This window comes from Bombyx mori, chromosome 15 (genome assembly GCF_030269925.1).
Source record: "Bombyx mori chromosome 15, ASM3026992v2".
NCBI classification, from domain to species: domain Eukaryota; kingdom Metazoa; phylum Arthropoda; class Insecta; order Lepidoptera; family Bombycidae; genus Bombyx; species Bombyx mori.
The window spans coordinates 506,582-534,257 of record NC_085121.1 but is presented as its reverse complement, the minus strand read 5'-3'; the positions used below and the strand labels follow the sequence as shown (position 1 = coordinate 534,257).

The 27,676-nt window shown below is 36.6% G+C and overlaps 1 protein-coding gene across 2 annotated transcripts in view; it reads left to right on the top strand.

Moving 5' to 3' along the window:
• The window catches only part of LOC101745243 (uncharacterized), an 86,164-nt gene that overhangs the window by 9,053 nt on the left and 49,435 nt on the right, over positions 1 to 27,676 (top strand). Inside the window, exon 2 of one of the 2 annotated variants that reach the window (XM_038015819.2) lies at positions 16,801 to 17,264. The exons of the other annotated variant lie outside the window; for it this stretch is intronic. Within the exon in view, the coding sequence (XP_037871747.1) occupies positions 17,119 to 17,264 (146 nt within the window). The 5' untranslated portion in view covers positions 16,801 to 17,118. The remainder of the gene's footprint in view (positions 1 to 16,800; positions 17,265 to 27,676) is intronic. 2 annotated transcript variants of the gene reach the window in all.

Genomic DNA, 27,676 nt, shown 5'->3' with positions numbered 1-27,676 from the left:
AGCGAGAAACTCAGCGGGCTGTGTCTAAGAGAAAGTTTAGTACAAAGGACTTGTCTGTATCGAAAATTGTCCTGAAATCTTAACAATCGCTGTTGACGCCCGAACGTAAAATTTGAACAGACCTACAAATGCTTATAATAATAATTATATCGATTCCTTTTATTCTAAATAACGAACATTTTGTACCTTTAGAATTAAAGTGGCTCAACTAAAAATTTGAATTAAATTAATTTTATACTTTAAACGACTTTATACTTTATAAACATGTATTTTACTATCAGTCTATAAAATTAAATTTATACAATACTAAATTAAAATTAAATTTTCGTCTAGTCCAGAAAAGGACAAAGTACACTTTCCATCTCTTTTAAAACAAGCGCATACTTTAAATTTTAAGGTATGCGTTTTAAAGGTTAAAAAATTATTAAAATCGAACCTGAAATATTGCAATTCTTCAATTACATTTTTGCCGATTACCAAAAAACTAGTATTTTAGATTAAATCACTTCGATTCTAACGATGCGATTATGTAGTAAGTTGTTTTAGCTGTAGTAGCTGGCCTCGTCCTGTTCAAATTTCAATAAGTTTGTATCTCGAATTTTCCGATTTTCCGCACAGCTTCAAAAACTTCCTTCCAATTCACATCGACACGGATAACGACCGTCCTATCCTTGAAACCAGAACGCACGAACTCTTTTTATCAGTAACAGCCAATATACGAACGTATCAATTAAGGCAAGATAATGAAAGTGTCGATGTAGGCGGATTGGATATTGGCGAATGCCGCTGCTACATCGTAAAGATGTCGGGGTCTCGATTAGGGGAAATGTACTGGAAACGTTTTGATAGGCGATCGATAACGTACCGACAGATATTCGTTTCATCGTCCTTTTATTAGCGTCTATAACTCAATTTAATCGTTGGCGAGTTGAAATTTAGTGCCGTTATTTATTTATTTATTTATAACTTCTTATACTAGAAAGTATAAAGGCGGACTTAATGCCATAGGCATTCTCTAACAGTCTACCTTAGGGGAGTGCAGAGATGAAGCTTAGTAGGTGTAGTGTGAAGGTGATATTACTTAAACATATGTGTATATATAACATACATAATATTTATAGATACAAATACTCGTGCTTAAATAAATACATATACATAAATATATACACGTAAATATATACGTTATGTAGATTCTGTATTGGTGTTATAGATTTTTACAAGTAGTAACATGTACCCGCATATTAGCACACGAGAATGTTAATATATGACTTATCAAAACGTCTGTAACTAGTGATCCAGCTGGCGCTGTAGACATACAGAGTAGGCTATAGTTTAATATGATGAAGTCAAATAGTTAAACGTCTCATATTCAATGTATAAAGAATTGGTAATCACACACATGAATGAATGAGAAGAATGTATTTGTTTATAACCGAACCCTTAATTAATGATAACAATCCTGCCCCGTTGTATTATAGTCAGGGTCACTGATTGAAGATGATTGATGTGATGTGGCATATACGACCGTCCAGTTTGAAGGGTAGGAGAGCCATTGAGAGGTGATCTTCACGTATTTGAAATTGGTGAAGCGGGCGGAGTTCAAATCCTAATGGCCGGTGATCGTTTAGTAGCAAAACGCGAGCTCGATGTGCCCAATTTTATCGTTTTTATTGTACCATTGTAGTTTCCGATTGTTGCTAGCTGTCGGGTTTGCGCGAGACACTTGGGTAAACAGTGCGAAACGACACATTGTGACGACAAACAAACAGCCCGCAGCCGAGACAACGACTGCTGTTCGCTATTGTTTCGTTATTATGCACTTTTTCATTTATTAGTTGCTCTTTTTTGTTTCAAGTGAAATGATTGTAAAATGCATTCGTTCCGCTCGTGGTCTAGATGTGTCACTATAGGTGACAGCAGGTACAGGGTTGTTTGTTATGTAGTTGACGAACTCTATACAGTGCATCATAACATAAATAGAGTCATCATCGGAATTTCTGAAGTATGCGTGATATGTGTTCACAAGTACTCACGGTTGTCGGTATATATATAATACATAGTAACCAATTTTGAATTTTGATTTAAAAACTTTATTCTTACATTTTGAATCAGTACTGAAGTGTAGCAATAACTATATGAAAAAATGTATTTCTGTATTGATTCAGAAAACAACAGTGCACCATCTCAGTGATCTTGTTGCGTGTACACAACGAACGTACTAAATATTTCGATTTCACTCGGCTCGTATCGGGAATCACGTAAAAGTCGGTTTTTTTTTCTTTAAACTGTTCTTTTAAGTACTTAACGTTCATACATTTTCGAGCGTTTCCTTGTTTGTTCCGCTATTCGATCTTAGAGAAATAAATATTGGTTTAAAAAAACTAACAAAATACGCTTTTATAGAAAATTCAATTAAAAAAAAGACTAAAAGAGTATTCTGTTAGTTTTTTTTAAACTATTATTTATTTTTTAGTTTAATTTCAATTTTTCCAATTATTTTTTTTATTTTTTTCTTTAATATTGAATTGTCATAAGTCCTTAATAAGTATACCAAATTCGAATCGAATTCATCCGACGTTTTGAAGGGTGTCAAAATCATGTTCAAAGAGTCCGTTACAAACATACATACGTCTGAAGCTAATAAAAGCGTATTAAAAAAAACTAAGGAAATCGTGAAAAAAATACATTGGAAACGTGTAAAATGTAGCAGCAGCAGTAGCGTGTCCTCGCTATTGTGCGCTGCCGTAGTTAACCGTAGCCACTCGGACTAACAAGGGCCGCTCAAAGTCACTGCCAATTCTATGAACGAATAATTTGACCGCGCCACGGAGAGTCCAGCCAATTGAATAGAACAGAAAATTCGTTATTGCCACACCTCTTCCTGCTCTTTAACGCTAATGGTCCAGCGTGAACGGGTACCATCCGAGGTTCCCGATTCCATTTTGTGTTCACTTCGTCAATAATATTTAGAAAAAAAACCCCAATGTTTTGAATTTTGTTACAATACATAATATACTAGCTGACCTGGCAGACTTTGTAGTGCCTCAATCGATAAATATAAGACCTAAACTTTTGTATAAAATAAACATAGAACAAACAAAAGGAATCCCTCCGACGGGACACATCAAATGAAAAACAAATTGATATTTTTATTTAATTCCGAGAATTTTCATATTTATCTACCTTTTAAACCTTCTCTGGACTTCCACAAATGATTCAAGACCAAAATTAGCCAAATCGGTCCAGCCGTTCTCGAGTTTTAGCGAGACTAACGAACAGCAATTCATTTTTATATATATAGATGCTTTGTTACTCTTTAAAAAGACTCATTACTTAAAACACACAAAGGAGGTTTGATGTGTATGAGTATTACTGTTTTTTATCTAGACACCTTATCTAAATTTGGCAAATAGGTATGGTCTCATCTCAACATTCCACTTGTCTGTGATGCATAAATAAATTTAACGGCTGATATTAACATTTTATTTATTATTTTTGGTTATTAACTTGTTGGTAAATTAGTACATATAAATTGCATTACGTTGTTGCAATTCATTACATCATAAGAGCACCCAAAGGAATGATTGAAATGACTGGATGAGTTGGAATAAATGAATCCAATAATGAGCGTGGTGAAGCCAAAGAAACGTTACATACGCACGCAGATTTATCATGTCGTATTCTAGAATAATGGGACACGTGATAGCATCTAAACGATTGTCGGTATTGAGTTCGACCAGTCAGGGTCAGTCTCGGCCGGGCTCGTACCGGCGGCAGGCGAATAACGGTCCATTGCATGCCATCATCACTGTTTCAACGTCCACTGCAACTTGAAACTAAAATCACATAAAAAAATATTTGCAGAAATTTAATTTGAATAGGAAAACCAAGCGACGGACTTGGAAAATCCTTCGCATTAGAATTAATTCAACTAACACTTGCAGAGTACGCGGAGTGTTGCGAAGCGTTGAATAGCGTTATCCTTATTGATTATATTAGACTGGTGTATGTAATGATAGTCGTTTTACCGATGCGATTGAAACTTCAATCTCGTGTCGCGACGAATTGTCACATCTGCCCAATCCTAGAAAAGTCTGGAGAGATAAGAATCTGGAACAACCAAATCCAAAATAGCGGCAATGTTTTCCTCGTACGAATAGAAACTGTAAAAAAATTACATTAGTCCGTGTATTCGGTTTCTTCGCTGCGGTATGCCTGTCAGCATTTTTTACTTTTTGCACCTCAGTCAGCGTCAGCTAATAATAAAACGTAAGCAAAAATAAACACGCTCAGGTTGAGCTTCTATAATAGATGTATATGTCAAGAGTATTTGTTTAAAAACGAAACGTGTCGGCCAATGTCAATGAACCTGACGACGTAGCGTGGACAACTTGCACCGGCCAGACCGTTTGTCTATCTTGTGACATAAATCTAATTGTAAATAATATTTTTTTGATACAAATTACGCGTTACATTAAGGTAAGGTTTTAAACGATTTCTAATATTTAGATACCGCGGTTAAAAGGTTTAACAATTTTCTTATATTTCTCGATTAGTGAAATTGCGGTTTAATGTTTTTTTTGCCATTATTGAGAAGTCTATCCGGGGCTGCATTGAGAATAGTTTATTAGTATAAGCAGAACCATATTCTTTAAGTAAGAACCAGCGCTGCTCACTGAGTTTCTCGCCGGATCTTCTCAGTGGGTTGCGATTCTGATCCGATAGTAGATCATGTGAAGCACTGCTGTTGCTAGGGTTAGTGTTAGCAAATTCTCTCAGGTTGAGACCTTGAGATGACCCACCCGTCCGGATGTAGCTGGTATAGCCCCCTAGGGTACCGGCGAATAGGAAGAGAAAAAACAACCCAGCTTTCTCGATGGGTCGATGTTTTTTATTTTTTATTGCTAAGATGTGTGAACGAGCTCCAGCCCACCTGGTGTTAAGTGGTTATTGGAGCCCATAGACATCTACAACGTAAATGCGCCACCCACCTTGAGATTTAAGTTCTAAGGCCTCAGTATAGTTACAATCGCCACACTGCTTAGCCCACCCCCAAGTAATCATTCTTTCTCGTGTAGAGAGAACGATAGACATCACCACGATGCAGTTGCAACTACGCCATCATGTTTCAAAGCAGTATATGCGATACGTTTAACTAGATAAAAACAATTTCAAAATTCTCATTAATTTGCACAGTATTGAGGATACTAAAACGAAAAATCAAAACAAATATGTATCTGCTATATAATACTATGAAATGTTAATACAATAACGCACAAGGAAATTGAGGTTTACACATTATCTATAATCAAATTTAGTACCATTATTTCTATTATTATCTATACATATTCGTGTTAATAAGGTAATAAGCATAAATAACAATTATCGTGTACAAAAACCATGTTTAAATTATAGAAAATGTTCAAATTGCAACTTGCAATGCGTAGTTAGAATTCAATCGTGACCGACGAAGCATTCGCGCTCGCTAGCCACTTACCCTCAATCGTCTTGACTTGCGGTCACATGTCCTCCGACAAACGAATACTCAGCTGCGATCGACGGAGACCACCTACCATCTGGTGGGTCAGGTATTAGAATTACGAAAGCAAATAAAAATAGTTTATTTGATAACATATCAGCAGTCTTAACATTTCAACGATCCTTATTTTTGCATTTACCTCTGTGTTTGTTGAAGTTGATAAAATTGTGACGTCACACCGTTATCCAGTTTATCTGTTGATACACGATCAATATTTGTTTTGTTTCTATATTTGTGTGTCGTTTCAAATGAAACATTGTGTGTTCATATCTGAAGTGGGTCGGTAGCGTCCACATGGTGGGATCGGTTGTAGTAATCAATTGAGACTCGGTCATGTGAGCTGTATACGAATAGAAGCCCTCGCAAATCATTTCAAATTATTAATACGAATATGTTATTAATCACTAGCTGACCCGGCAGACTTCGTAGTGCCTCGATCGATAAATAAGAGACCTAAACTTTTGTATAAAATAAACAAAAGAAATCCGTCCGACGGGGGACACATCAAAGGAAAAACAAAATTGCTATTTTTATTTGATTCCGAGCATTTTCATATTTATTTACCTTTTAAACCTTCTCTGGACTTCCACACATAATGTAAGACCAAAATTAGCCAAATCGGTCCAGCCATTCTCGACTTTTAGCGAGACTAACGAACAGCAATTCATTTATGTATATATATAGATAAAACAGTAAGATAAACATCGCCATTTTCCCCTAAGAGCAGTGCTTCGCTGAATTTACTACAATCTTTTTTTTATTTATTGCTTAGATGCGTGGACGAGCTCACAGCCCACCTGGTGTTAAGTGGTAAGGTTAAGGGGTGGTAAATAAAAAGGTCACAGTATAGTTACAACGGCTGCCCTACCCTTCAAACCGAAAGGCATTGCTGCTTCACGGCAGAAATGAAATAGGCAGGACGGTGGTACCTACCCGTGCGGACTCACAAGATGTCCTACCGTCAGTAAAATTTAGACTAGATGCGTTTACGTCTGTCTGGTGTTAAGGTATTGCCGAAGTTCACACACACACGATGTATATGACCCATGTTGAGACACGTGCTTTGCTGCACGTGCGTGCACTGGTGGTAAGACCCCTTCTGAGTCCGCACGGGTAGGTACCACCACCCTTCATATTTCTGCCGTGAAGCAGTAATGCGTTTCGGTTTGAAGGGTGGGGTAGCCGTTGTAACTATATTGAGACCTAGAACTTATATCTCAAGGTGGGTGGCGCATTTTCGTTGTAGATGTCTATGGGCTCCAGTAACCACTTAACATCAGGTGGGCTGTAAACTCGTCCAACCATCAAAGCAATAAAAAAAACGTGCTCGCAGTAGCCATTACATTGTAATTAGTTGATACTTAATATCGTTGAACAGTTTTAGGGAATTTCGAGCTAATGGCCACGTAGCTGTGGCGAGGCCTCGCTTATTTATGAGCAATAACAGGGTTCTCGTTGTTGGATGTCAGTCACAGAAACGTTTCCAACAGACTTTCTCCTGTCGCTGTTGACCACGAAGCCGCGTCGGATAGTGCCGCCGAAACCGCGGTGTGTGTACATGTGGTTACGGCTCCGATAACCGATATTTGAATCGTGACCGAGTCAATACTGCTATTGATTTATACTGTACTTGTCGACTGCGAGAACATTGTCTCGTTTGAAATCAACGCGTTGACTGAATGCGTTTTTTTTTTTATTCCTACCTAAGCTGATAGCCTTGAGAGGCTATTTCAGCGTAACCGTAGCTAGTAGGTGAGCTCACGGGGCTCAAACCGGAGTGAGGCTAACACCGACCCTAGCTAGAGCCGTGCTCCGCAGAATGTACCACCGGATCGGGAACGCGACCCACTGAAAAGATCCGGCGAGAAACTCTGTGGGCTGTGTCTCTGGGTTAATTCGCTCGTCGAGCCCTCGAGTTCGACGAGGACGGTGACCGGATGCGTATTTGTGAAAATGAATAGGTACCGTCAGAAGTTGATTTCGAATCGAATTATTCGTTACACAGAGCGTCTTATCTATTAAGCTACAAATGCCTGCAAATTTAAATGTGTACTCTTTGACAATAAAAACAAATAAATGTCAGTGTTAGGTATATCTCTGTAGGTGCTGTGCTCGGTTCCTTGTCAAGATCGGTCATTGACCCACCTACGTATGCGTATTATAGTTTTTTTTTAATACACTGGAATAACTACAATAAAATGGATATAAATTGGCTTCATGTTAGTCATGCACAGCGCAGATAAAAAACAAATTTTTTTGGTTCGTTAATAATTGTAGTTTAACGTTCAGATTATTAGGAGATACGCATGACTCTCTTATCAGCTATTGAAATATCACAATTTTCGGGGTTAAGGCATTTTTTAAATCAACAAGGCTTATTACCATATTTCGGTCCTATTTCTGAATAAAACCAATTTGGCCTGTTGTATGACAACAGCTTTTTTAATTCAATACCCATTATGTACTCCTTAAATCGACACGTACAAAAGTACGGTTTGATATTTTTATGTTGTAACTGCAGAAATTGCTTGCTGCAATCTTTATCGAACGATGTGTGAGTGTAATTAAAGAATAGCTATACTAATTCGAATTGAAAACGTTACACGGCCGTCAGTACAATTTAGATGCTGTCGATGAACACTTTAGTCGTCCGTGACCATGGAAATTTCAGTGATCGAAACGTTCGAAGTTATGCAATGGAAAATTAACTGCGAGAACGGATTGTAAAAATAGTTGTAATGTGTGTCCGATACGTGAAAACCGATGCTAAGACTAAAATGTGCGAGTTTGTGAACAATTCTGTTGTTAAATTCAAGTACTGAGGGAAATGTGGATTCAAAAATAATTACTGTCTCAGGAGACTTTATTAACCGCCTAGAGCCGTTTCCTTGTATAAGATGACAATAAGACATAGTATTCTATCAGCCCGCAGATGTCCACTGTTGGATATAGCTGCTTCCCCCAAGCCTCATCACAAACGCTTGCATCCAGCGTATCCCCGCGAACCTCAATAGGAGACACGTGAATTTAAAAGTACTACTATTTTAATATGCGTTAATAAGATTCCATATCAAAATCTCCGGTGCTTTGAATTCTTGTTTGTTTGTAAAACATGCACAGTTGTTGTTGTTGTTCGTTAAATCGGAGGATGTCGACTAATGGTTCGGCACCTCAGGTACATATTCGCACTAATATGCTTGGTAGGACCTCTTGTGAGTCCGCGCGGGTAGGTACCACTACCCTGCCTACTTCTGCCGTGAAGCAGTAATGTGTTTCGGTGCGAAGAGTGGGGCAGCCGTTGTAACTATACTTGAGACCTTAGAACTTATATCTCAAGGTGGGTGGCGAATTTACGTTGTAGATGTCTATGGGCTCCAGTAACCGCTTAACACCAGGTGGGCTGTGAGCTCGTCCACCTATCTAAGCAATAATAAAAAAATAGTCGACGAACAAAGTTATCATAAACTTGTATTAATTTTGCGTCCTTAATGAATAATGATTCTCGTGGATAAGGCATTAGTAACGGTAATAATAACGACTTGAAGTATTGTATTTTTATAAAAAAAATAATTCTTCGTCTACTTTTCAAAAGCAAAAGCTTGATCGGCTTACTAGTAAACACCAATAAAATCAGATGCAGCCTTCAGCCAAATGATTACTAATAGGTGAAAAAACATTGATTTACATTAATGTACCGATCCTATAGCTGCCTAATTCCAGGTGCGCAGTAATGTCTACAATAGTCTTTGGAAGCTGATAGAAATAAACAAATTTTGAAACAAATATTATAAAAACCACTTTTACCTATAAAACGCCCAGCTAAATGGTAGGAAATAAATTTTAAATACGTAATAAAGTTTAAATAATAATAATAAAATGTATAACCATATGGAGCTAATTTAACTTGTTTATAACAAGTTAAGCAGATCTAGTATATTTAGAATAAGAATAAGATTATCAACAAAATAATTAGATTGTAAAAAATTCGGTGCTATTTGAACAAATTGTCATCGTCAAAAGTCAAATAAATTCGCGTGTTATTATAGAATTTACATATAAAAGTTGTGTAATTGGCTATTTTGATACTGCGTACTGATCCACTAAACTAAATGAAAAATATAAGTATTTTACAGCAATCAAGCAGTATTCTATGACCGCGAATCAATCAAAGTAAAAATGTCACGTCGAGTCAATAAAACTAAAATAAGATTATAAAATATTTCTTTGGCATTCCAATATCCTCTACAACGTCGCGTCATGTGAATGTATCGAAATGCGAATCAGTCTCAAAAAATCAATATATTAGGCACTCACACAGGCCTCGCGTGTTTCTTATCGTATTCACGACTGTTATTTGATTTCGCGTACATACATGGTATTTTTATTTAAATTTATGTTCACATACAAAGAGATAGAAGAGTTTACGGACGTATTTTTAAGTAATGAATTCTACATGGATTGCAACGTTAAAGAATGGATATCTTTGTTCGTCAGTGTGTAATGTTGTACTTTGGGAGGTGTTAAAGGAAAACGTCTTCTTGCGTGTATTCCATGTTTAATAATCATTTTAATCCTAGTTTACAATTATGAAGAAGCCTGTTTCTGTGTGGTCCGCCTTATTATGGGGACATACGAGATTACATTTATTAATTATGTTATATACTAAATGCTATGCTATGCTATAATAATTATATAAGTATACACACTTCAAGTGCTATATTGTTTGGAACTTGTAAATACGCAACATTACATAAAATCCTCGTTAACTTCATTCAAGTGTTTCTCAGATTTCTTCTATTCGCTGATAGATACTGATACATTCATAAAGTCTTTAATCGCAATAACTGAAATACATTTCTTGTCCAATATGTAATTGGCCAAGGTAGGAATCAGAAAATACTTAGAATAGCTGAAACTGGCTTATTTGAATTGTTGCCATGATCCGTCTGTGCCACATCCTAGTGGCTTTATTAACGGTTTGTTCACGCTACACCTGTGGCATTTACGACACCAAATATCAACCTAAAGTCTGGAAACATGGGCTTCGAGATATTAAATTGGAAACTGACCAGAACCCGTAGAAATGTGCTAATAAAGTAAGCTATGTGGGCGGCGACATTTCATTCAATCTGTGGGGCCTATGTGTTCCAGGAACAATTAATACTGTGTAGGATGCGAACAAATTTATTTTTCTTGGACTTAAATAACATTTTATTGCTAAATAAACCTACTGTTATTGCACCATTACACCTAATGGACCTAACTTCAAATCGGAAAACTTCATTCTGTTCCTTTATTAGCCGTTCGCTTGACTGACTTCTAATGCGGGCAGATTATTTTTTACCAAACAATCAAGCGATCAGTTCGAGCCGTGAAGTCTTAGCGCGAACGTGACCGGTAGACGGCATGCCTTGATGATTTGCAACACGTTTATGGAGAATTTTCTAGATTTCATGGGTCGCGGTGAGTACTTGTCGAACATTAACGGACCGAATGGGTTTTTTGAGACTACTCATGCTATCAACGCCAGTAAAAACCTACTTTTCTGTAAAATAATCCAATTTATAAATAGTACTAGTGGTCCGGCAGAAGTCGAAATTCGACTTTAATCAATTGAAATTTTATGTTTAAACATTATTATGGTTCTATTGTCAAATATTAATGTACTTGTATAATATAAACACAGATTTCGCCAAAACTACACTAAACATAAATAATAATAAAGACAAACAATATTCATCTATTCTCAATTTGACTAGAGACTTTAAACACTAACAAAAGTTTGACAATTGACAATAAACAAAGAGTACATTTATATATATGTGATGTGTCAAATACATGGTAGTGTGTGTAATGTTTTCTTTATTGATTTAATGTATCTTTTATGCATTATTTAAAAAAAATATTAGCATTGTGCACTTCTACTCTATATTCTCTATAAGTGTAAAAAATTTCATACTCCTCCGTCTGCGCAATTTTCGTAAAAAGGGATACAAAGTTTTTGCTTCAAGTATTATTATATAGATTTTTAAATACTATAATTAAATATAAATTTTACTGGGTTTTGCTTATTTTTGCCTTGAGTCAATTATGCCTCTAGTTTGAAGAGTAAATAAAAATAACGCTCGTTTCAATACAATTGGGATTTCTTCGTATTCCCAAGAAAAGATCGAACAACAGATAGATGTTTCCCACGTGGAAAAATAAGTCGACATTCTCGACTTGATTGCCAATCTCCAATCTGTAGGATCGTTATTGCAGTGCTCCATATTAATTATAATGTAATTTGTTTTCATTAAATTGGATCCAAAAATATCTGCGACAAAAACTGACTTGTGTCGTAAAAGAACACACGCTTAATGTTGTGTCCATTCACCCGTTACAACACATGGCGTCAAAGACAGTGTTACATCGGTTACGAAGGGGAGATACCACCCCTGTGTGGAATCCTTTTACCAGCTGTCTCTAAGGGCAACCGAATCTGTACATAATAAACCAATGGATTATTCTGTGTTACGGGCCAGTGATATTAATGTATACTTATAGTTTCGAGAGATTTTTGCCACTGTGTCATCAGTTTTGCATCGTCAGACGCAAACGTTTTATTTCCCATATTACAATAAGTATTTTAAAAACTATGATCTGATTTTAAAATTGTTTACATTCATGCAATCTTAAAACTAAACTGTGTTTTGTTTTTGGCGCAGTTGAGTAAAAAGGTTTGAAATCAATTCATAATTGTTCTCTTATATCAAATCTTAACGGAAGGAAAGACTTAACGGGGATCAACGGTCTTAACCTATTGATGATGATTCAACCATCAATGTTCCGATAGTTGTGTCGGTGCACGGCTTGATAGCAAATGTTTCGACCAACATCTTAAGGAACTCTCGTTTTCCAGCTGGGTTGGGGCCCTTGTCCAGAAAGCACTTATTCTTGATACGTCGTGTATCGTAAGGAGGTTTCTCTCTGGAACCCTGATCACAATATATTTTTGTATAGTATTTATTAAAGTGTATTTTAAATGAGGATAAAATTAAAAGGTTCATCGTCTACCATTACCCACGTGACTTTCTCCACAGTATTTTTTCTCATTTTCTGTCCAATCAACGTGCCTGCCTCATAGTGATATTCATTCTACTGCCTTTTTATTTCAAAAAAATGGAGCACTCTTGTTGAACACAATCCCCTCCCTATTGTATAACGACGACAGTAAACTTTCTGATAACCAGAGAATTCCTGCTATCATTCTGTAGACTGCTGTCCAATTTCCTGCGCTTACGTTTACACAGTTCCCATTCCACGAGCGTTCTACATAAAAATTGGATTCGTAACAGTTCGCATTCGTCAAAGTGATGCCCTAATCTGAAGCGCGTACTTTTTGCATTACTTTTGCTCGGTACGTTGTAATCGATTGGCCTCGGTTCTTGCACGCTTCGTTGGCCATTGCGTCATCCAACCGTCAGGTGGATGAGACTTTGATAACGAATGTGCGTCTTCATCTGTTTACAACGATTCTTTTATCAATATTTAAATAGTGGATTAGTCGTTTTTGTGATATGTTTACGCGTGAACGACTGCAAACTTTAATTAATTAAATTAAGTGACTCAATTAATTGAATGCTAAACACAAAACAATTAAAAACAGCTTCCGTCGTAAACTACAAACTGTAGCCAAGACCACTACGAGTTTATTCGAGTGGTATCAGCGTCACGAGCAAGTTTATTTGCAATCTTAATACTTTTCTGTCCTGTAGAGATCTTGGAAACTAACCTGTGATTTATGGATGCATGGTTATGTTCAAAACGAGTGGTCGAGTATGGAAGCAGCGGCTTACATCGAACATGACTCTAAGCATTATCTGATCTGCTTTTAATTGTTTTTCATGTAGTTCATTTTATTTGGCATCGTTTTATATTTGCGTTTTAATCTGTGTCTACTCGCTATGGCGCCAAATGACACAGCCCCGTTCTACTCGTATTGATAACACGCCTGACTCATTGTGACAAGTGTACATGTTTATAATTTTTTTGTGAAAAGTTTTGTATATAAAGACCGAAAAAATTACCATTAATTAGCTGACGTTAGCGACGTAAGCAGATATATGAGTAATATAAAGAAAATCGCTTCAAGTAACAATTAAGTCTAAACAAAATTGAAACATCTTATTAGCCCACACCTGAATCTGTGGTAGCTCTTTTGATTTATGAACATACTAAACTTATTCAAATAATGTTTGAAATGCATATATTTTTCTAAGAATATTGTTTACACATACCGTTGTGAAGGTATGAGATTAACTGAATAGAGAGAAAAGTAATTTGATAACAGCGAATATCTGTTTTAGCTATGTACTTCGCTGGGAATGTTGGCTGTGCGCCAGCTTGTATGGGATATCACCTTGAAACCTCGTTCTGATTCGGTTTCGGAACGCCCATAGGGCCCCATGGCGCAACTCTAAACTTGTATGAGAACCCGAACTGGAGACTGGACAGTTTAAAGCTATTCAAATTTACTCTTACTAAAGAGTTTTATAGAAACAGAAAATTTGAGAACCGAGCCGCAACGACGGGCAATTGCAATTTGATAGTGTACTTTTTATCTCCTCAGAAGTAAATCATCAGCTCCAGTTAAGGCAATAAATCTAAAATAGCCATTGTATCATCTTTTAATTGCCCAAGCGCGAAAATTACCTCAACCTGTGCCCCCAATTGTAGGGTCAATTCGACTCCCCCGCGTGCTCAATGTGCGCACGCTAAGGTCACACACGATCACTGAATATCTGTAAATTAACGCGGCTATTACTATTAACTCAATTATTAACAACTAGTTAGATAAAACTGATCAAAACACTTCTTTAGAAGCGATTTAATAAAGTTTTGCACGAAAAGGAAACAGTTAAATTGAAAAAGATGCTTTAATATTTGTTTAGTTGTAAATTTTAATATTGATAAACTTCATTTCCTTAGTGATAAATAATTGTATACTATTTATAACCACACGAGAATTGTTTACGTCACATCTTAATCATAATCCACTGATAGTAGGATTTAGATAATTCAATAAATTCCCATTTATTTTGAGAGATGTGTCAATAAAATTACTATTTTCTGATGTCTACATAGAGCGTGGTCTTTAAATTAAGTAAAATTATGGACTTGATCTTTCAAACATTCTTGTGTATTTGTTAGAGATTGAAAAATAATATTTGAATTAAATAACAAAGAAAAAATTATATGGCCTTGTACTTACCAAATTACAAATAGGATTATAACAAAAAAGGTTTATAATCGTAAAGCTATACTAGAACCACTTACTATACTATTGAAAGACAATATGTTAGGAAATTATAATAACAACACGATGATAACTTGTATCAATCACTAAACTCTAGATAATTGCTATCGCGTATGGCATCTAGAAGAGAATCCATATGTGGACTGATTGTATTTAGATTTCTATACGTTGAATATTTTTCAGTGCTGCATGCATACCCTTTCTCATTCTTGGGTGTTGTGTAAACATAATAAACTTACATTCGTAATATAAAAATAATGTATCTAAAGAATGCATTTGACGAGATAGAGATGTTCACGATGCACTTTCAAACAGCCGACCAGTAAATCGTTTTAAGTTGAAATTCATTTAGATAAATACGGCAGCGTCAAGATTATCTGCCCACGTGGTCTAAAGCGACCTTCACCACGCCGCTGGAAACCTTATCCCTTGCGCAATAAGGATGTCATCAATTACGTAACGCTGAAATGGCATACGATGCGACTAAAACCTATTTAGATTGTCTTTCGTATTCTTGTAACATGAGATATTGTTATAATAACTATTGTATTTAATGCGAACACCGACAAATTCTAACATAAACTCAACTAACAACTAATTAATTCGCCATTTGAGACTCTTACTTTCGGGTTTGCTTTAGAAAATTGCACGTTTAGCTTATGTAGTTGTGCATTGTGGATATAGTGCCTTCAAAAAACATTGAACCTTAATGCAATACTCATAAAACTGACATTGAACACTATTAACGTAACAACAGAACTGTACATTTTATCACAAAACCATTATCCTGTCTATTTTTGATGCAAACTAATCGGTCACTGCCATAATAAACTAGTTACCTAAGTCAAGTCCGTAGTCAAATTACAAAACAGAAGACCCATGATATTTCGCTTTCTCGGTTCTCTCTGAGATTAAAATCCTACAAACGTACATAAAACAAACTTTTTAATAGATGCATCTTCGAACGCACCATAAATGGTGAATATACATTAGGAAAAGCAACTGGTCTACTTGCAAAATGCTATAGCTTATAAAGTGGAATATGATGAAATGCTTAAATATACACGATAAATCGATGCGGACATGTATTACTTACATATAACCGTTTTTATCGCTACGTGTTCATAAAAGAGATTATTAGCCTTGCATGAAAAAAAACATCACTACATTGTGTAGGCTTCATTGTTACCTTTAATCCTTATACTTTTTTTATTTTATTGCTTAGATGGGTGGACGAGCTCACAGCCCACCTGGTGTTAAGTGGTTACTGGAGCCCATAGACATTTACAACGTAAATGCGGCACCCACCTTGAGATATAAGTTCTAAGATCTCAGTATAGTTACAACGGCTGCCCCACCCTTCAAACCGAAACGCATTACTGCTTCACGGTAGAAATAGGCGGGGCGGTGGTACCTACCCGTGCGGACTCACAAGTGGTCCTACCACCAGTAAGTCCACCACCACATTTGTTATTATATTTTCCTTTTTAAGATATATATGAAGTTCCATTGTGATTTTGTATAGCAACAAAACGTATTAGGAGGAAAACGAAAATTAATGTTCAGTTGTTGCAGTCACAATAACTGGATTACGGAATCCATGAGTGTTAAAAATCCGAAATTATGAACTTTTACATCGATTGTTTATTAAGTTAGTTGCCAAGGCAACCTAAGATTGTTGATAGTACCGGCGCGGCGTCGCATTGACGGCCGCGTTAATAACTGTTCTCTCGTCTCTTAATGAACACTAATAAAATGAGGAATCGGAATCGATACCTTTAGGTAATTTACCTGGGTTTTTAGGTAAATTACCTAACATACCGACAGTCATGCCGAGCGTTCTGTGGTTGCACAACAAAAATAAATGTCCGTCTATTTTTCCTTTCGTTATCAGCGCTCGTTATCCCCCGGCCGTTTCTTTTCCTTTATCTTAATGCACTAAACCATCAATTTTCAATTCCAGACTAATGACGTCGGCAACTATGCGACCGATCGCCGATCGTGCATCGATATCGAGCCGCAGAAGACTCGCTGATTCCGATACAGAAGTTCCACTACTTTATTTATCTACTTAGATAATCAGTTTTTTAGTGCTTTTACAAGGAAAAAAAATATATATTTTGTAATATTCGTTTACAAGTGCTATTTATTAACACACATTGTGATGTGACAGTGCTTCGTGCAGTGCAATAAATTAAACCAGTTGATTTGTGAGATCCGGTTTCGAACGGTTCGAAGCGGTTTGGGCCGGTTTATATTTGGGCCCGATGTTGGTGTCGTCATGGCTTTCATGATGAAGAAGAAACGGTATAAGTTTGAGGTACAGTGCTGTTTGGAGGAGTTGACTGAGGTGCCTTTCGTTTCTGCCGTTTTATTTGCCAAAGTGAGGCTGCTCGACGGCGGGAATTTCCAGGAGCATTCCAGCAGGTGAGCTGATATATTAATTTCTAGAGGATGACCGAGCAATGCTCGGTATTTTTTAATTTTTTTTTGATAAATTGTGTTTTAAAAATTATATTTAAATACGAATTACATCTTGATATTATATTATATTATTTGTGATATATTTCTTTCAATAAAAAAAATAAGTTTATGTTTAAGTTGATTATCGATAAAATTGATTATTGAAAACACGAATAAAACAAATTTTTCTGAAAATAAATCGTAGCTAGATCGATTTATCGCCCCCGAAATCCCCTGTATTCTAAATTTTATGAAAATCTTTGGAGCCGTTTCCGAGATTCAGATTCAGACACGAGAATTGCTCGTTTAAAGATATAATATAGTATTTTCTTCAGTATTCCTGAGTACTTTTACGATTGAATTAGTGTTGATTATTTTCATTTTATGAAATGTAGAGCTTGTTTGCTGACGCTTATCTATCCACTTAGAATCCTCTTATCGTGAACATGAAACTCCAAGTCAAACAAACTGCCAAACCTCAAGACAGTGTTAGTTCTTTCTGTGTGCAAAGAAACGCAAGTATCAATAAAATTAAATTCATTTCTTCTAAAATCTAATCTAAATAGACGCTATATTCAATTTCTGAACGTCAATAAAGTGTCAGCGAGCGATGTCCGCCATGACACCAACTCTCTTTCAAATCCAGCCGCCAAGGGCAACGCATCAATTTTATATTTCTCTTAAATTAAGTCTTTAAATTTGTCATATAAGGGTAAAATAAAGATTTAATACACAAAATACAGTCCACGCTTAATTATAATAACGCAGCACGGTAATCTATACATATAAATAAAATTGTGTCTGTTTGTAATATTGAAATAACCGCTTTTTACTACATGAATATGAATATACATACGGTACATTCACCAAAGTAATATCTTTAACAATTTTTGTCTGTCTGTTTGTTCCGGCTAATCTCTGGAACGGCTGGACCGATTTTGACGAGACTTTCACTGATAGGTCACCTTATAATATAAGGAGTAACTTAGGCTACTTTTTCTTGACTAGCTTCACCCGCGGTACGACAATAACCGCGGATAACATCGCGGGACTCAGCTATGAATAATAAAATTTAATGTTTCCGAAGCAAAGCGAGGGCGGAACGCTAGTTATCAAATAATCTGAAAATGACAGCAGATTGTGTAACAGTAAAAGTAATTTTAATTTGATATTATTATTCATATTTGATCGACGATTGTAATACATCGAAACCAGTAAAACAAACTATTTGTTAAAGATATATGGGGGTACCAGTTGAAGTACGTGTTCTCATTTGATTCTTCACCCTTAACACATCATGTACCACATTCAATATGTTTTCTCTAGCACTCTAATTTCCTTTAAATGTACCGCGAATAATAATAATTATCACAAGGTAAATATTTTTTAATAATTAATGTTAAATCCTGAACATTTCATGTATACGCGAAATAACTAGAGCACGTTCGTGTATAACACAAAATACCAGACATAATCCTCTTGCGTTAATCTTTGAAGCCGGCTTAAGACGTCTTTGTGAGCGAGATAAGAGGCACGTGAAACACCACATAGAAATTTCGGTTATATCTCCTAAAGTAATTGTTGTTTGTTACTCTAAACTTATACTAGGTCAATTTTAGACCTACCGTCTTTTTTTTGAAAATAAATCGACGGCTAAGAATCAATAATGTATATCTCAATTTTGGCTGCGCGTAATTTTTTGCCAATACTGTCTGTCTACCTTGGTATATTAAGACAATTTAAGTTTACTTAAAAGTTTCTAGTATTTACTTACCCTTTTTAGTGATTTAAAATTTTCTGGTAGTTCATTAGTTGAAGCGAACAAATGTTTTTTTTATCTACTGTAAAGTTGACTTTTTTGAGATAGACACTATTGATTCTTAACCGTCGAAATACTTGTTTATGCCTCACAAATGTATTTCATTTAGGAAACGTGGTATCTGCCTGTGCGATGGGAGCACCGGCACTTTTCATTTAGGCCACGACACGGCTTCCAATTTAACAGTTGCATAATATCAGAATAACAATTACGTGGATGTTCCTGACACTACTTTTTACTGGTGGTAGGACCTCTTATGAGTTCGTACGGTTAGGTACCACCGGCCTGCCTATTTCTGCCGTGAAGCAGTAATGCGTTTCGGTTTGAAGGGTGGGGCAACCGTTGTAACTATGCTTGAGACCTTAGAACTTATATCTCAAGGTGGGTAGCGCATTAAGTTGTAGATGTCTATAGGTTCCATTAACCACTTAACACCAGGTGGGCTCTGAGCTCGTCCACCCAAGAAAGCAATAAAAAAAACTAATATTCTTAATGCTATGGAGCTCCAAATAAATGTACAAAGTCATTTTTAACGTTATATTGCGGAGTTGCATGTCAGACTAGAAGGCTAATTTGAATCTGTCTTCAACCAGAAGACTTCATCCGCTTGTTTCGAAAGTGATTGAATGCTTGAAAAGGACCTGACCCAAGGATTCTGAACTCATCTTCAATTTTAGAAGATTGTACAAATATTCTAAGACATTACGGCTGCTACAGTCGGGATGTTCTGAAAATAAAACATGTTTTCATTTATTTGGAAATTAAGTTATACTTATGCTAATTTCTTTAAATTAAAATAATATTTTGACTATTTACTATCTCTATCTACTTAGGCGCTGTTCCGAATATATGTAGAGAACCATTTGGGTTTGTTCTGCTTTTCCCTTGTGATTAAGTCCTCTCCAAAACTCGTTAAGCAACTTCGGATCTTGATCCTTTACCACTAAGCTGTTTATAAATGTACCAATTTTTTTTTTTAAAGTTGAGCTTATGGCATTTTATAACATCACATAAAACAAAGTTTGCATAAAAAATCCTCAAAAAAATTTCCTTCTTTGTTAACCAAACTTTAGAACACTAACTTAAGTCATGCAATTTTTCTTTTCGTACTAGACATCCAAAAATTGTACTTTCGACGCGTGCAAGGTACCCAATCGATCTGACACAATCTTTAAACATTTCTTAGAAGAAGAAAAAAAAACGTACCTGTTATAAATTGCTAAACGGCTCTAAATAGCTATGTAATCAGTGATTGTCTTTCATAATTATTACGTTACGATTGCTCTAGTGGCAGATCGGTGACGCAATACGACCGACGTTTTTCGAGGAGGGCACGAAACAACACACGCGCGGCTCAGTGGCATCGCGCACTGCCTATCGATGCCCAGCCGAATGTCTAAGACGATGCGTTCTGTTCTCCTGGAAGTTTGTTGATAACCTCAAAACGCTTTTTTAATTTCAACTCAAAGCATGAAGGTAGTTATAATTATGTTGTTAAGAATCTATTGTTTATTGTGTTTTCGGAAATATTGCACTTAGTTCGCAGAAAAAATAGTTTTTTGATGAACTTACTCAGTTGGTTTCTCGCCGGTTCTTCTCTGTGGGTCGCGATTCCGATCCGATAGTAGATTCGGCGCAGCACTGCTTTTGCTAACGTCATTGTTAGCAATTCTTTCAGGTTGAACCCGTGAGCTCGCCTACCGATCCGCGCGTAGCTGGAATGGCCATAGATTGCCAACGTAGGGAAAAAAAAGATGAAAGGAGTAGTACGTCATAGCTTTCAATTTTTGAGGCAACGATCCCACGGGCCTTTTGTTATTAAGCTGTCACTGGAAGGCACTACGTCAGATCGCGAACGCCGTCACCTACTATTAGAAAAGTCCTTCACTTGGTTGGAACATCGGCAGTACCATACGCTTTTAATTAGACATGTTTTTTTTCTTTCATCGCTTTCAATCGAAGTATCCAAAGGATTTTATTATGTAAATCAAGATGTTTTGAATAAGTACATAGATATAAAAAAAATTAGAGGGCAAGAAAAAAGATTATAAGCTAATGTTAACACTCTGGGCACATTAATATACATAATGTGAAGTCGGAAATATATTGTCGTTATTTTATTTTAAAGGATCATGCCTTATAAACTAACCTACTTGGTTCTACTACATACTACTAGTATAAAATAATTAAAGTCGTTCTCCATCATACCAATTTGTGAAAGAAGACTAATGACCAAACTGATGAAGGTTTTATAAACAAATATAATTTTCGCAAATTTTGAAGGCTTTAATTAAAAACCCTTTAGTGGCCGCGCGCCGTGACCTGTTTCAAGTAAAGTAAAATATTCTTAACTAACGTTTTTATCGTGTACTGTTATATATACTGTGTGTTTAGTATAAAGATAGATCTGTTAAAAGTGCAGCTATTAATATTTAAGGGATTTATTTTGACTTAATTTTTATTTCAACATAGGCGAACGAGCAAGTCGTGTCGCAGACGAATCTGAAACTAGATAAACGAAATAAAATAGAATCAAATAAATCCGTAACAATTAGAGAAGGGTGGGGTAGCCGTTGTAACTATACTGAGATCTTAGAACTTATATCTCGAGGTCTGTGGCGCATTTACATAGTAGATGTCTATGGGCTCCAGTAACCACTTAACACCAGGTGGGCTGTGAGCTCGTCCATCCATCTAAGCAATAAAAAAAAAAGTTTAGAACTGAGCAAAATTGGTAATGTTTTGTTATGTCTACACTGTACCCCTCAGAGTTATGATTACGATGCGTTAATACATGATAGGAATATTTTTAAAATAATAGTGTGCTAGTATCGAGCGACGATACTACACACGAGGCGCCATTCTTTTAGCCTCACCGGTAGTATACTGTTTGATTTAAATGATGAGCACTCGTTAAACGCTTTCGTGGATTAAAGGCTTATCACATTCAGGTTAATTGAACGGAAGTTGCCACGGTCCTGATAAACTTCGTCGTAAATTTACTTACTTATACAGTGTACTGAAGTTAGGATTAATTATTAAACAATACATTTCAGTTATTTGAAATTTATCAAATAAACGATTTGGGTCTTATTAGAAACCGCTCATTGACGGTATAAATCGATATCGAGTAGAACGTCATTGAATAGGTAATAATAATAGCAAAATAAGTAGCTCCGGTAACTCAAAATGAACAATTGACACTTACAAATGTGTGAGCGGCTCCTGGATGTTAATACAAGTACTAACCTGGCTCGTCTTTAATGCGGCGATTGTAACGTATTTGTAAAGTGTAATCTATAAAGCAATCAGTACATTAACTGAAAAACGAACAAAGAATCCACAGTCTAAACCAGCGAGCCTTGTGATCTGATATTTAGAGACTCTATTTTTGTATATCATAGAGATAAACTATGGATGAAATTTAGGTCGTGAAAGGGGGGGAAGGATGAAATTTTTATAGAATAAATACTTTCCAATATCAAAGGGTATACCCACCCGTGTACGTACTACCACTCTGCCTTGTTTATATAGTCAAAGTTGTTATAGGATTATCGATTGGAAACATGATTACAATATACCCACCTTTTTGATAAATTTTAGGTAACACGGTTGCTGTGTCTGTTTGTAGGCTATCCAGTGTAAAACTGCCTAAACATTTCTTCTTAATAGTTCACACGAAAATGCGATAAGTCAATTAATAACCAAACTAGGTTAAAACGAACTGGCACAAGTTGCAATGGAGCGGACGCAGTGGAAATGACTAGTTACCGAGGGGACGAGTGGAATGCGCAGTCGTCCGGCCATCAGCCGGCTCCATACTGTCTCCGCTATACAATTGACTGGATTAATGGATATACCAGCCTTGGAGACCAGGGCACGGAACGGATGAGGCAGATTACGGCTAAACTTGACGAAACTTTGATTAAATTGCGATGAGGTGGAAAATGACAGGATGCTACCTAATAAATACAATGTGATGTGATAATTAGACGTGATCCGGATATAGTGACGCATACGAGTACTCCCAGTTGAATATCAATTGGTTAAATGAGTAATTTCGTGAAATATTTGAATGTGCTTTAGATTAACAGATTTAAGTTGAAAGAATTGAATTCGTATTAACATTGAAATAAAGACCATCCTTAAAATTGAAATTTACGAATGCTTTGTGGCAGAAATTGGTAGGGCGTCTATAATGCTAATAAATCTGGGAAGAACTCTGTTTCCCAAGAGCACCGTTACTTGTCCTTCTTCAAATGTGCCCTGAAAAGATTTGGCAGCTGTTGCAGCCCCTTATTGGAAAGAGTTGGCAACGATGGCAGCTCCTTGACTGTGATCTTGGCATTGCGCTCGGGCGCCACGGGCGAGTTTCCAATCGCGACATCAGTGTGCTTAATGAGAATTTTTTTAACGTATGTAAAGTATATAACATAATTTGTATGGATTTGCAACATTTGCCGCTAGGGGCGCTGTTCCAACTGCATACATATTTGAGTTAACTTTTACGTTATCGAGAACGTTAAAAAATTGCACTAAGAGGCAACATTTACCGTGCGAAATATTAAATAATTTTCACCTTTCAAACAAACTTGAGTCGTGCTAATGATGTATAAATTTTCTTCTGCAAATAGTTTGTGTGCTTTTGTAATTCTTATGTGGAATTTGTCACGTGCATACGCTATCGTCTCCGTTGAATGTTAAACAATTGAGCGAAATCACTGAAAACTTTAAAAGAACCATCACGGGAATGATCAATAAATATGAAAATATTTCAAAAACTATATCAAAACATATTTAGAGAACAAAACTGTTGAATATCGGTGATTGATTTTTTGAATATTTTTTTTGTGCTTTGATATCAATAGTTTTTACCTTATTGGTTTAAAAATAAGAGGAGAGAGGGCATGACGACTCACTAAAGATTTATTTTAATATCCACTTCTCGTACAGCCACAAAATAACTAGACCCATGTGAGCGGTGTTTATAGAACGGACATTAGAGGAGAAGGGAAAGTAAAACATTTGACCAGTCTCTTAAATAGAAAAAAAAGCTGGTTTCTCTGTTGTGCCTGAAAACCTAAAAGAACATAAGAAATCACTAGGGACCGCAATCGTTTGTGTTCTATCTTGAGGAATAGGATGGTCGTTATTTTAAAAAACCTGATCGAGATTTCGATCTCAAGCCACAACGTCACAGCGAAAGTAATGTTAGAATCATCTGTCCACCCACGTCAATTTAAAAATTCTGGAAGTGATTTTAAATGTCTGGATGTTGTATGGACGGTTCATGCAATCTATTCATGTTCATATTTGTTTACGGCGCCGGCGGAGCCGCGGCTGTCTAGCGCCACTATTTATGTTATTTCACACACCTCTTTTGTTCTTTATGTAAAATGGATCAGACGATTAATAAATGGTTTTAGTTTTACTTTAAATATAGTTGTCCAAGGGCACACGAGGCCGCCCAGACTGATGCTGTTTTCGTTAATGCTTGCCGTTGTGGTACGAGTAGATGACATTTCATAATGATGAAGACGTTTCAATATTTCATTCACAATAAACAAATGCACGATTAATTGGAATCTTTTTATGTAATATTTACTTTGTCAATAGCGAAATAAGTTAAAGTATTTCGTAAGATCTGCTATCAACAAAAAGAAAAAAGAAAATAACGTAGTAAATTTTCAATAACGGAGGAAATAATGAAGAGTGGATGCCACGGACACACCCGCATAATGACGGCGATGATGTCATATGCATTGTTTTTGTTATTTTTCAATTATTCCACCATCGAATTTAAAATGTTTTTCTAATTCAGTCATTTATGAATGGAACGATATAGGTTTTTCAATTAAAAAAAATAAAAATGTATTGATAAAAATGAAAATGAATCAACATCCATATTGAATCCGTAGGTAGGTAGATATGATAAGCTTCGTTTAAATTTAATTTACAAAATGTAGGCGTATCATCGTATGTTGCAGTTTCTGTATGTCGTGCTATTCTGATAACGTCTAAAATTGGTATAACATTGTTACATTGTAACATTAAAATTTTCAACGCTATTTTATATTTTGATTTTACTGATGTATTGTTGATCGTGCCCTAAAATGGAGGCTAGCTGAAAACTAAAAGTTATAATCGCGTTAATATTTTTTACACAGAGTTAAGTAGTGTAACGTATTATAAAAAGTAATATACGTGCTCCATGCTTCACCATGCGTCACCAAGCAGACACCAATGGAGAAGGAGATCCTTACGCGGAAGTGGCATTGGATTGGTCACATATCCACCCACCTATCAAAGAGAGCACTGATCTGGAAAGTGTCTGGCAGAAGGAAGAGAGGGCGCCCCAGAACAACTTGGCGTCGCTCGGTGGAGCAGGAGCTAGGTCTCTTGGGCATGACGTGGGAGGAGCTGGAACAGACTGCTTAAGACCGATGTAAATGGAAGGATTTGATTCGAGCCCTACACCCCAGCAGAGGGTAACAGGAAAGAAAGATGATGATGCTTCGCGGGAGACCCCACTGCTTTAAAATACGAGTCTCTGACCAGACCTACCAACATTTTGGAAGCCAATTTGAATGTGGTTTCGGTGATTCCAATGATGGACTGCCCCGGATCTTGAGTTTGTGCTAAAAATAGTTATTACCTTAAATTTTGATAGTAAGATTCCATTTTGGTACTCTGTACGATAGTCGCAGTAAGTAATCGTTTCCCGTGTGAAAGGGGCGTGCTTTCGCGCGACGTCGTTTCATTACCAGCGGTAATTGCATCAAGATCCATCTCGGTGCACCGTTGCAACGCACTCAACGATTTACTTTCACTGGCGCTATGTGCGCGATCATACTTTTAAATCCCGGTTTTGCACTCGCGCGATGCTCGCGTGAACTGTATAAAGTAAATGTGAAGTCGTCGTGGCCTAAAGGATAAGACGTCCGGTGCATTCGTATCTAGCGATGCAACGGTTTTCGAATCCCGCAGGCGGGTACCAATTTTTCTAATGAAATACGTACTTAACGAATGTTCACGATTGATTTCCACGGTGAAGGAATAACATCGTGTAATAAAAATCAAACCCGCAAAAATAATAATTTGCGTATATAATTACTGTTGGTAGGACCTCTTGTGAGTCCGTACGGGTAGGTTAGGTGTCCGCCTATTTCTGCCGTAAAGCAGTAATGCGTTTCGGTCTGAAGGGTGGGGCAGCCGTTGTAACTATACTGAGACCTTAGAACTTATATCTCAAGGTGGGTGGCGCATTTACGTTGTAGATGTCTATGGGCTCCAGTAACCACTTAACACCAGGTGGGCTGTGAGCTTGTCAACCCATCTAAGCAATAAAAAAATGTAAATTTTTGTATCGCATACAACTACAACCTGAATGTCTTCAGCCTTCGTTTTCAATTGCGTTGGAGTAGTACATGTTGTATTGCTCAAAACAAGACGACGGATACCAAGCTCGTCACCAATTAGGCGATTTATAAATTTTGCCGGTTTAATTTTACGGGATAATTGCCAGGTAGTCTTCATTTACCTCGTACTCCATAGACTCCTCCGAGCACCACGAGTAAATAAATAATAACTTGGTAATTAATTTTCTCTTCACTTTCCTTGGCGTAATCGGAGCGTGGTCAGCGGCCCGTGGTGATATGGTTACGGCATACGATTTCCATTTCTTACTTGTCCTTTTTTCTGTATAAACAAACGTCTGTACCAGGACGTCCACGTTTGACTCCTCGTTGTCGACAGTTTCCGGTTTCGGATGTATCCAGGACTAGACACGTAACCCTCTTGATGCCATGTATTCATCAGTTCGCAATCTTGTACATGCGAAACTAATTCCTAGGTTTTGGGAATACGGATAACACGGAAAATATTTACCTTACCTAACGCAGTAATTTCGGCAAACGTCACTGACTTTTTGTTTAATGAGATCATGGAGTTCAGAACGCGAGGACGACAATGGCCTGACGTTATTTTACAACAAGGAAAGTACTTTTCTTTTTATAGATCATTGATCTTGTAAATGTGTCTACTAAATCGATCTGTCGATTCGTTTGTCGCCACCTTCATTCCAGTTTCTGTTTGAGCAATTATAAGACATTACTTGAAACGAAAATTGGGTGACTAAAGGTAATATTCATTATTGCCCGATACTGTACATGTCTTGCCTAGAACGTGCGACTTCTGAATAGGAACCACGTTTGTAAGTTGGACTGTAATAATATAACCATCTATAGCATTGTCAATCTGCTCTTTTTCATTTAACCAACAAAGAAATTAACTGAAATAAGAAATTTATTGTTCCTACTGGAACTGAAGAAAATATTTTCTCAAATTTCATTAATATGATATTCATGTCACGAAACATACCGGTAATTACCAGTTATACACCTTACAGCACAACTCTAAACCGTGGTCGACCACGCGTGAAAACGTAGCTAAATACCACATTTCACTCTGACCATTACCGAGAAAACTGTCCAAGAATAGAGTGCTTAACTTCGTTTCCACTTGTTTTATAAGTTATCTGGAGTTTGCTACACCCGTT